We start from the raw sequence: 11747 nt of genomic DNA, 5'->3' as shown, positions 1-11747 counted from the left end.
CAAAACCACCTCGACTTTGTAAAGAACACAATGCAACTATCTGGACGTTCTTGTACTTCACCGTTTAAAGTATCCAGCGTCATGCCTGACCCATTTTTATCTTCACAGTGAACAGAAAGCCAAAACTTTAAGTATTCTGTACAGAGCGCGCTCAAAATTTTTATTTTAGTAACGTGATCCTATTTCAAGGGGATGTGTGTTGGCTTCCGTAAAGGTTGAGTTCGCGGCACTACTTTTCAGACTACGGAGGGGCCCCAGGATCAAATGAGCCAACTGGCGGGTTGCTCAGCGCACCCAGAGCAGGATTTCAGGGCCACGAGAGTCTGGCCCGAACTTCCACAATACTCCCAGCTTGGGTCTCACCGAGCGCCTCCAAGGGCCCCGCCTCCAGGGAGACCGGACTTCGGTGAAGTGACTGGTCTGGATGGAGAGATAGCGGAGACCTTAGCTGACCCCGCAGCGTGGGGGGCGGGGGCGGTCTTTGTTAACCTCGGAAACATCGCGCCCCCTTCCGGGGGACACTTGCTTAGCTCTACCTCCCTCGGCTAGTCCCGGTGTTTCGTTCCTTCCCCGCGGCCTTTAGGGAAAAGCGGCGGCGAAGTCCAGTTTACGTCCCGCTGCTCCTTTATTTCAGCCACAAGATGGCCTCCCGACAGGATTTATGCAATGCTATTCTTCGAATGGAATCCTTTGATTCCATTATGTTTTTAACAGGAATTATGTTCAGGTATCCAAAGTACCCATTTCTAGACTAGGAACTACAAAGAAAACAAAAATGTTACGAAGATAAGATACAGTATTTGTCAACTCAATGTTGGAAAGTCTTTCTAGAGAGTAGCAGGAAACTTTTGCATTACTGAACAGAGTACACCAAGTATCTAAATTGTTTCATTGGGAATTGTGCAAAAGGAACAGCAGCTAACAGTAAAATAAAATGTTAAGAATACGCCTAGAAGGATAAAAAAAAATGATAAAGATCAGATGGGTGGATAGATGTCGTTTGCATGAAATTCAGCCTTCTTGTGAAGATACTTGACACCCAGATGTTCCTGAATCAGTGTTAGAACAAAGTCCTTAATAAGTAAAGATCTGCTTGGTCCTCAAATCAAAACCACCCACAAACTACAACTTCATCCTGGGAGAAACATTCACAAAGTACACCTACCAACACCATGAAGTGAGTACATAATATTACTGGAGGCAAAAGGAAAATTTGGTTCCTTTGATCCTTGCCCTAACTTCTCAAAAAAAAAAAAAAAAAAAAGACTAGACAACAGTCTAGTGTGATTTTTCTATTTTATGTTGTTTTGGTTGTGTCCTGTGGGACCTTAGTTCCCTCACCAGGGCTTGAACTCCAGCCCTGGGCAGGGAAAGCACAGAATCCTAATCACTGGACCGCCCTGAAGTCTCCCTGGTGTGATTTTTTTTTTTAAAGAGAATTTTAAAAGTTTATATTTTATTTTAAAAAATATTATTTTTGGCTGTGCTGGGTCTTCCTTGTGGTGAACAGCTTGTTATTGAAGTGGCTTCTCTTCTTGAGGGGAGCACAGACTCTACATGCATGGGCTTCAGTAGTTGAGGCACTGAAGGTTCCCTAATTGCAGTGCACAGACTTTTGTTATTCCACAGGCATGTGGAATCTTCTTGGACCAAGGATCTAACCCATGTCCCTTGTGTTGGCAGGCAGATTCTTATCCAGTGTACCACAGGGGAAGTCCCCTTAGTGTGATTTTTTTTTTTAAACCACTTTATGAAATAAAAACTAGAAGCACATTTACCACATGTTATCAGTGGTTGTCTCTGATTTTCCTCTCTGATCATTTTCCAGGTTTTTTGCCTAGGCCCTGATTTTCAAGTTTATTTCTCCGAGAAACATTCTAATCAGAGAAACATCCTATCTTCCATGTGAAACCTGATTGCCCTAAAGAAACTTTCTTAAATTCCTACTTTCTGTAATTATACTTGTTTGCTAGTTTCCGTTAACATTGAAACAATTTTCTGGTAGGTTTCTGTTGTTTCCTTTGAATTCTGTTCTCCAATTGCCAACATACTGCTTAGCATAAAGAAAGTTCTCCATTTGTCCAATGAGAGAGTTATTAAATACCTCACGTTTGTGCCTTCTGCCAGTTTAATGAGGCACCCTCTGCAAACAGTTTGCCAGACCAGGAAATGAGTTTTACATTTCCCTCACCACTTTCATTGAGGATTTCCCTGTCAGTTTATGATCTGAAGAAGACATCAGGCATATTGAAAATATGGGGCATCAGCTTACAGTTTATTTGGCATACATAGGAAACTAATATTGGAGACTAGAAACATGGGATTTTTATGCAGTGGTAAAACATTTAATGTAACTATCACACACAATAACCTGGGAGGCAGAAAATATACTTACCTGAAATTTGAGCAGTTGAAATTAAGAAGTTGAAAAATAAGTGTGTGTTGGGTATTACTGGATGCATTTGGCAAGCTATTATTAAAAACGAGTGGAGCTCAGAGAGCAATGGTTAATTTGTAAAGCGGAAATGAGGGAACAGAGGCAACCAGAATTTGAGCCTCATATATTTGTGATTTTCAACTCCAAGCAGTAGGAGATAAACATTAGAAAGCCTATTAAATGACAAGGGATCATTAAAACTCAGCCTTGCAGCAAAGATCATACCTAAGGGTGTAAACATCATAGTTATTTGGAATTTTTCAATTAATTAGGATAATTTAATTTTTTTTCTCACTTGGGAAAAAATAATGTAAGGATGAAAATGTAGTTAAGAGGATGGCTCTCCCATCAAAGCTTATAGACAGAAGGTACCTGCCATAATGTCAGGAGAGATGTATGGAGGTAGGAAATCAAAGAAATAACACCCAACCCAAGAACTACTTGTCTTGAAAAAAAAAAAAAAAAAAAGTGGTATTGGCATATAAATCTGACCAGGAACAAAGAGGTTTTACTAAACTTTTAAGAGTTGTAGTGAAAAAAGAAACCAAAAGCCTTAGCTAACAGAACTTGTGACTATTCCAAACTTTAAAACAAAACTTCAGCTCCCAATTATCTAGGAAAAGACGGGAAAAAAAGCTGTACAACTTCCAAGGATGTCATACTCCTCAACAGCCATTCAAATGTAGCCAAACAGTGACGTCTGAGTCACAGAGAACAATGGAGAAGGGAATTCTTAAGAGAATGGGGGAAAGGGCTGATAACGAACATTTCCCATACCCAGGGTAATGACACTGTCTCCATTCTTCCTCCCCTTTCTGAACACGGATGTTTCTTGTGGTAACAGTGCCACTGGTTTCACCACGAACAGTAAGTGTGAGGACAACAGAACATACTCGTGTCCTGGGTCTGCAGCCTGACCAGTGGGAGCAGCACTCAGACCTGACATAGCACTTCCAAAGAGCCTGGTTTTGGAAAAGTAGATGGTACTCTGGGGCTTATCTCTTGAGAAGACAGTCACCGTGCTCCACATGCAGAAACAAGAGCTGAGTATTTGGTGACCAGAGGGCAGATTCTGAGAGACTTCTAGTGCACTCACAAGCCCATTCGCCTTTTCTTCAGAGCCCTGGGAGACTTAACTCTTTTCTACCCATTCTTCCTTGCACTCAGACAGGGCTATGTGACTACTTCTGGTCACCGGGGTGTGCGAAACACATCTAAAGTGAAGAATTTAATTGCTCGTGCAAGAGCTTTGGCGTTCTCTTCCCCTGCCGCAGTGAAGAGGCCTGGTGTTCAGATGACAGAGCCAGAACGCGGTGAGTGGGGATGATGGTCACCAGTTGACAAACAGTTGCTTCTGCAGATTGTCTAGATTCTCAGTGGACTTTGGGTGAGGAAAAAATAAACTATTTTTTTTTTTCCTCAGTGCACCTGGATTTATTGTTAGAACTAAACTTTTAATGTGGTAAGTCATTGTTACTACAGCATAACCCAGCCTATTCTAATACATACGGGGATGCAGACGTTTTAGATATTTCCGCTTGAGTACAACTTTAAAAATGTATGAAAATGGCTTCAGGGAATTCCCTGGTGGTGCCATGGTGAGGACTTCACACTTTCACTGCTGAGGAGGTTGGTTCAATCCCTGGAGACTAAGATCCCACAAGCTGTGTGGCACAGCCAATGTTTAATTAATTAAACATCTCATATAAAAAAATGGTTTTAAAATGGCTTCACAGGGTCCATGAACCTCTGAAATTACATACAAAAATCTGGGGCACATATTTTTCTAAGGAAATATAAATGTCAAAATTTCCCTTCCTAGCCTCTCTACTGCCATCAGCAAGAGTGCAGAAACAGCCCAAGAATTAAAACCTTCCACTTCCTCCAACATTCATAGCTTCTCTTTGGGAGTATCAGGACTAATACCATCCATCTTTTATCCCTAGAACATCCTTCATCTCATGGAACTTAATTCCCATATGGCTCTGTGGGTAATGCTGCTTGATTTTTCTCTGTATCATTTAACATTTGAAATATCTTTTCCTTAATTTTCACTCCTTAGAATGTCCATTTCCTCACTTTTTGGAGTGGTCAGTACTGTATCCCCAATGCGTACCACACAGCAGATATTCAATACTTATGAATGATGGTCTATAACATTCAATATAATCTCAAAGAGCTTCGTGTCCTAAAAACAGTTAAATGAAAAAAGGCAAACAAAATATTGCCTAATGAATTATTCTGCCTAAATAACTCAAACAGTTTGAGAAACATTTGAAAGGATGAAGACTCACCCTTGTTACATACTGCAATGAAAATGAAAGAAGCCCGCAAAATATTTTATTTTGAAATAATAAACTTCTGAAAATATGAAGGATATTTTAAATATAGCTAAGTAAGCTGATACAGTGTTGATACACAAAATATTCTGTCAATAATGTGCATTGAAAAGACTCCAGGACCAGTCTTGAAACATAAATATGAATTTAATATTTATTTTGCATGTTTATATAGTAAAATCAAAATAATGTTCCATAAGTTACATAGCTATTTTCCAAAAACACTGTGGAAAAAGATAAAATAGTAGGAATGATATATAATCATTATTACTCAAAATTAAAAATATAGTTATCTATCTTTTAAATAGATTTGAATTAATGCATTTCTACATGAACCAGAACATTTTAAATATCTAAAAATAGTCTTTCTTAATGCAATAGATCATAAAGAATCACATTTATTGTACACATCTGACTTAGCCTTATTTCTTCAGGTAACATGCAGACAAATTATGAGGATGAATTTAATAAAAGTAGGCAAGATACTATTTTATACCTCAAAAATAAGATGAAGTTGATATATTTCACAGCTTAATCCTCAGGAAATTTTATTCAGATGCCATATAAAATCATTGACTAAAGTCACACATGCGAACTAAGAGCTCTTAAATATATCATAGTAAAATAGCTTTGTTGGCATATTTACAGTAAGAAAACAGCTATCACCTACGCTTAGAACTGACACCACTCTCCATGGCCATTCAGAACGGTGGCCTTTACATCAGTTTTAAAAGCATTTCATGACAAAATCTTAAATATAAACATACTTTGGTTATGTCAAAAATATTCACATAATTTATATATAGTCAAAAATTTATCATTTTAAATATGGAATAACGAGGGAAAACCGAAGTTATATATACACTGTAAGCCAGTTTCTAAATAAAGCTAAACTCTCCTCTTACTTCTTAAATTCATCTGGCCAAACACTATGGTAGTTGTTTTGAGGATCTGTAAACATTCTCACTGATTCATATTATTTCCTGAGGTCATCTGAAAGCTACTGTCACTAAATTAGCTTCACAATTTAATACCCCTGCAAATGTGCTTTAGAAATATTCAACATAAAAGCAAAAATTTAAATGTAGATCCATGTGTAACTTAACATACTTTCTCTCTTACAAAAGCTATTTTTAATCAATTCTTAGATCTCAAAATTAAATTTATTCCATTACTAGCAGACCTGGAAAAGCAAAGCTTTCATAAACTTCAGGCCATTAAAAAAAAAAAAAATTTCAGAATTAACTCATTTAACACTGTGAAAATGAAAATAAAAAGTTTCTTATTACTTCTGGAATAATGTCTAAAATTCACACAGGCCTCATTTTAAAACATGTTAAAATAGTGCCAGTGCAGTGCCTGACTCCTGGATGATGTTAAATAAGATATATACTTAATGAATAAACATGAAGTTAAGCATAAAAACTACTGTAGCACTTGAGTACTGAGTTAATGTTCTGAAGCTACAATGTATCACTCAATGAAAAGTCACTCTTAACTGGTGTTCAGAATAAAGTTTAATAGATCTCCTAATTAACAAATATAGCCCTAGTTCATGTCCTAGCATCCTATCAATGAAAAAAGGAACTAGGCACTTTCCCTGATGCTTGTCCTCAGGGATTATTCACCATCTCTACTTAACCGTGTAATGGATAAGCCAAGAGGAAACAGAAAAGAATGCTCATTTCTTCCCCTTCTTCCTTCTTTTCTTTCCTTTCCCTGTTTCTTTCCTTCTCTTTTTCATCTATCCATCTGCCTATCAATGAAATAAGAAGCAGGTGACATCCAATGAAATGTGCATGCCTCTTAATGGTACTTTTCTAGGAGAAAAATGAGGCAACTTAACATTTACATTTGGGGGAGTGACAATTACATCTTGGTAAAAGATGGCTGACTTGAATAAAGTGATTTAACTAATAGTTTTCCAACAAATTTCACTGCTCTGGTGCTGAAGTCTTCAATGTTAATGGATTAAAGTTAAAGAAAAAACCTTTAAACACTGTTTACCTTTTATAGGATACAACCTGAGTTTACAGGTTAACTTATATAAAGATATATTTTTCCATCATTTCACTGTTAAAAATCAAGGAAATCACTACTACTGAAATTTTGACAGCTTAAAAATAGTTTATGCAATGACTTTTTAAAGCTCTGAATTTCATATATTATCGTCTTTAACACTAATCACAATTCCATTCATCCATATAGCAAAAGGCAAAACTAATAACCTTGATAATATTATATACACTTAAATATTAAGAAGGGTCAGAATCTTGGTTAAATATTTCCACACATTATCTTATAGCCACTTCCTTAAGAAGAGGAGAATGAACTAGGGCCAGGCACTTACCCAGCACCTGCCTGTACTATCATTCGTGAGCACGAATGATGAGGATGCTTGAACCATGCAGTTATGTGTTTTTATTTAATAATGTAACACCAAAGTAGTCATTTTTTAAACATTTAAGCCTAAGGAATAGTAATATTTTCATGGCAAGTTTTGACAGCTTAATAACTTGTTTTCTAGGAGTGGGGGGAAATACCATCATTTTGCTATTAATTATTTTAAAAGAAAATCAGAAGTATCAACTTAATGGTCCATTAAAATAAAAACAAAACCTAGTTGAGCTTTCTAGTGATGCTTAGTAAAGGCAAAAAGTGATCTCAGAACCCCAAAATCATGATTAATATTTATTGCTCTACAGAACTAGAAAATGCATTATATTTTCCTGTTAAGTATAAGAATATAATTCTCTATCATTTACAACTATGATTTGGTAATTTACATTTCAAAAGTATCCTATGGTCTCATATGGATTAACAACTTCTATTTACCAATTCTGCATGTAACAATTATCTATAAATACATTTTGATCTTGGTTAATCTGTAAATTATTCTCAACTCCACCATGAATAGGCTGAAAATAGTATATTGATAAAATATTTTAGTATTTTTCTAGTTCTCAAAACCTCAAAGCAATAAGCTAATCAATGTTATTTGTAAATCCGTATTACTGAAGTTACAGTGGTACTTTTTTATATGGTTGAGTCATATAAACAGTGATAAAGTCACTAGGCCAACTGTGTAAGTTTATGTTACAAAAAGGGCTTCTTTCCCTGATAGCTCAGCTGGTAAGGAATCCCTTGCGATGCAGGAGACCCTGGTTCCACTCCTGGGTCAGGGAGATCCCCTGGAGAAGGGTTAGGCTACTCACTCCGCATTCTTGGGCTTCCGTGGTGGCTCAGACAGTACAGAAATCCGCCTGCAATGCGAGAGACCTGGGTTCGATCCCTGGGTTGGGAAGATCCTCTGGAGGAGGGCATGGCAACCCACTCCAATATTCTTGCCTGGAGAATCCCTATGGACCGAGGGGCCTAGCGGGCTACAGTTCACGGGGTTCACAAAGAGCTGGACTCGACCGAGTGACTAGGCACAGCACAGCGCATGTTACAGCTGTGCTTCCCACACAGCCGGGCAATGTGCCGCTGGGTAGCCCTGAGATGCTTCTAGGTGGAGTGCTGCATGAGTGAACAACCTTTCTTTAATTTATACATTTATTTTAGTACTTATTAGAAAAAATATAACTAGCACATAAAATGCGGAATATGATCAAAATAAGACTATTGTTTAAAAAGGCTAAAAAATAAGGTTAAGAATAATAAACAATGGCACAGGAGATATATATACATACACACACACATATATGTGTGTGTGTATGTATATATACACATATATATAATATATACACACACACACATGAAAACAGAAAAGTGGTATGTGACTCACATTTGTGAAACACTGTCTAAGGAATGATTTGACTTAGCCAGCATCATTTCTGAATGCCTGCAATAAGTCACATTATAAAGGAGTTAACTGTTGTGAATTCTGTTATTTTTTTCCAGGACAAATACGTTTTTAAAAACGTGTTTATGTTTATATTAAGGATATAAGTTTGAAAGCATTTAGTTTTGTTTTACTTTAGTTTCGTTTTTGGCTGCACCCCACAAGGTATGCAGAATCTTAAGTTCTTTATGCAGGGGCCCAACCCTGCAGTGGAAGCTGAGTCTTAACCACTGAAGCACTGGGGAAGTCCCTGAAAGCATTTAGTAAATTTACTTTAAAAGGATTCACCAAAATGGTAACAATGTTCAGGAACGTTTGAGGGACATGCTATTCCTACAGAAAAGACTACAAAGGCACATTGCATATTGTGGTTAACACTGCAGCATTTAAATAAAAGTGACCTAAACAATCATTATCACTCCTAATTAACAGATAACTATAATATTCTTTCATAAAAAAGAAGGTATGCTTGTGCACTAAGTGCTCTTGATTCTGGAACCACCTGCACATAAGTGTCACTAACATGGACCCACTGGCTTGCTGATTCGCTATCAGGTTCTTTCAAACCTAACAAAACAAAAAGTATAATTTTACAATAAGTACGTTCTGACTTTAACAGAAAGTTATCATTAACTATATGTATCTAATGTTAGACTTTATTGCATAAGGCTGTTTGGGGTTAAACCTCTTCCAAAATGAACTCTTTCAAAGCATTAATATTAAGAGCATTTAAATATCTAGTAAAATACTAGATAGCCTTATTTAAGGAAAAGTACATTTACACTAAAAGAGAAAGAAAGAAATACATAGATGACTGAAGCAAATTTTTAACTCCAGCTCTACTCTGAGGACCTGGTATATCTTCAAAAACTACTGATACTGTTAAATAAAATGTTATTCCACTGCAATGCACGATGACTTAACACCTTGAAAAACTGGCTGCCATTTTACATGATGTGAAGGGTAGTTTTATGATATTTAAGATTATCTAGATACTCTTTAAGGTATTTCTCACTTAACAAAATGAATCCACATGAAGTATCCATGAAAAAACTTACTTCTTCCAGAAAAAGAATAAATTAATTTGTTTTTAAGAATAAAATAAACTCAGGGTGGCATACCAGGTACATTTTTCTTTCCAGTGATGTGTTCCAGTAATTTCCTGGAGGGTGTTCTCACTTTCACGTAAGCGGTGTAGTGACCTCCTCTCATTGAGCCACTATGTTCCACTACGCCATAGAGACCATAGAGAACTTTACCTCCCACACTGACATTCTTTTAGACAAAGAAAAGAAAAAAAACTCAATTAATAATATTTAGTGAAATCTTATTATAAGGAAAATTAAATCAAATGCACATCCCACTTAAAATAAGAGCAATTAACACTACACTGGGTTACTTGCCCATAGGCTGCTGCTGCTGCTGCTAAGTCGCTTCAGTCGTGTCCGACTCTGTGCGACCCCACAGACGGCAGCCCACCAGGCTCCCCCGACCCTGGTATTCTCCAGGCAAGGACACTGGAGTGGGTTGCCATTGCCTTCTTCAGTGCATGAAAGTGAAAAGGGAAAGTGAAATGCGAAAACTTGACCTTTTTTCTGTTGCCTGGGCTGTCGGGGAAAAAGAGTGCTCACATATGGGAATGCAAAAGGGTCGCTCTATTCAGAAAAATTTCATGTTATTTAGCTAAGCTACATGTGCATTACTCTTGGATTTATCAATCCCTTTTCTAGGACTTTATCTCGTAGGTACCATGAGCAATATGTAAAAACACATGCACCAGACAAGTGATTGCAGGATTATTTGTGAAGCCAAAAGACTGTAGACTCAAAAGTGCATAAATTGGGGACGGCTTGAATAAACTATAATGCATCCATAGAATAGAGTATTATGCTGCTTGAAAAACAGAGTGCAGATTATCTCTAAATACTGCTATGAAATACTCTCCAGGATACAATGTTAATACGGTAGAAAAAAAGGATACATCTTGTAAGCTATAATTATTAAAGAGGTGAGATATTATATATATATATATAATAGATATGCATTTATTTGTTTATATTTTTAAAAATTATAGATGGATAAATAATAATTTGAAGAAATGATTATCTCTAAAGGAAGGAAAGAAACAGGTAGAACAGACGTGGAGAAAACCTACAGTTGTTTGAATTTACCTTGATTTACTCACTTGACTTTAGAACTACATAATACTTATGTAATTATTAAACAACAAACAAATTTAAGTAACAATCCCTAAAAATGAAATTTTAAAAATAAAGCAAATGAACATCCAGTTGGTGGTATAATCACTCGGTGAGCAACCATAGGGATCACGTCAAAAGAACCCAGGAGCCAACCTGAAGAGGCTCTCAGTGGCCAACAATGGGCCCACCAGATGTATTAGACTATGAATTAGAAGAGTGCAGTAAATGGAAACATAACTAGTGTGTTAAAATCCATGAATTCGTAATGATAAATTTACTGACCACAGTTTGAGAATGACAGTAAATTCATTATTCTGAAAACTGGCTTAAAAGGGGGACAGGGAAAGAATTGAGCATTTATCCTGCCTTTTCTAAAAGAACTATAATGTAAAATAACTAAAGAGATGAAAGGAATTTCTCTTTATATAGAAGTATTCCAGTAAATAAATGAAGAAAGAGTAACAGGATACCACCATTCTGTAATTGTTAATGAACTCATTGAGCAACACTGGTTGCTAACATCACAGAAAAGTAAGTGGCATTATGTGCCACCTGATGAAAGAAGAGAACACTCCCTATGAAACAGCCTTATCTGGGGTTGGGGTGGGAGTGGCGGGGTGGGGTGAGGATCTATTCAAGCTTCTCTTGATCCAACTACCTATTTGTAGGAAATCAAGAGGATAAAGGAATAATCACCAAAATCTAAAGTCTAGGAAACTACCAGAAAGATGACCCAGTTTCTTCAACAAATAAATTGCAAGGAGCAGAGATGGGAGAGGGAAACTATATGTTAAGAGAGGTATTTTTCAATCATGACATGTAGTGCTTACTTGGATATTAATTCATTTCAAGAATTTATTAGACAATTGGAAATATGTATGCTAGAAGATAGAAAGTGGAAGTGAAGTCCCTCAGTCATGTCCGAC

The 11747-nt window shown here is 36.8% G+C and overlaps 1 protein-coding gene across 3 annotated transcripts in view; it reads right to left on the bottom strand.

Moving 5' to 3' along the window:
* Positions 1–8512: 8512 nt before the first annotated feature.
* Positions 8513–11747, bottom strand: part of USP45 (ubiquitin specific peptidase 45) — a 52459-nt gene continuing 49224 nt past the window's right edge. For all 3 annotated transcript variants that reach the window (XM_043890195.1, XM_043890196.1, XM_043890197.1), the window contains 2 exons: positions 9742–9895; positions 8513–9187 (listed from right to left, as the gene is read on the bottom strand). In XM_043890195.1, the coding sequence (XP_043746130.1) occupies positions 9057–9187; positions 9742–9895 (285 nt within the window). In that variant the 3' untranslated portion in view covers positions 8513–9056. The remainder of the gene's footprint in view (positions 9188–9741; positions 9896–11747) is intronic.

This window comes from Cervus elaphus, chromosome 28 (genome assembly GCF_910594005.1).
Source record: "Cervus elaphus chromosome 28, mCerEla1.1, whole genome shotgun sequence".
Classification (NCBI taxonomy): Eukaryota; Metazoa; Chordata; class Mammalia; order Artiodactyla; family Cervidae; genus Cervus; species Cervus elaphus.
Note: the sequence above shows the minus strand (reverse complement) of the source record. Positions and strands in the feature narration are given on the sequence as shown.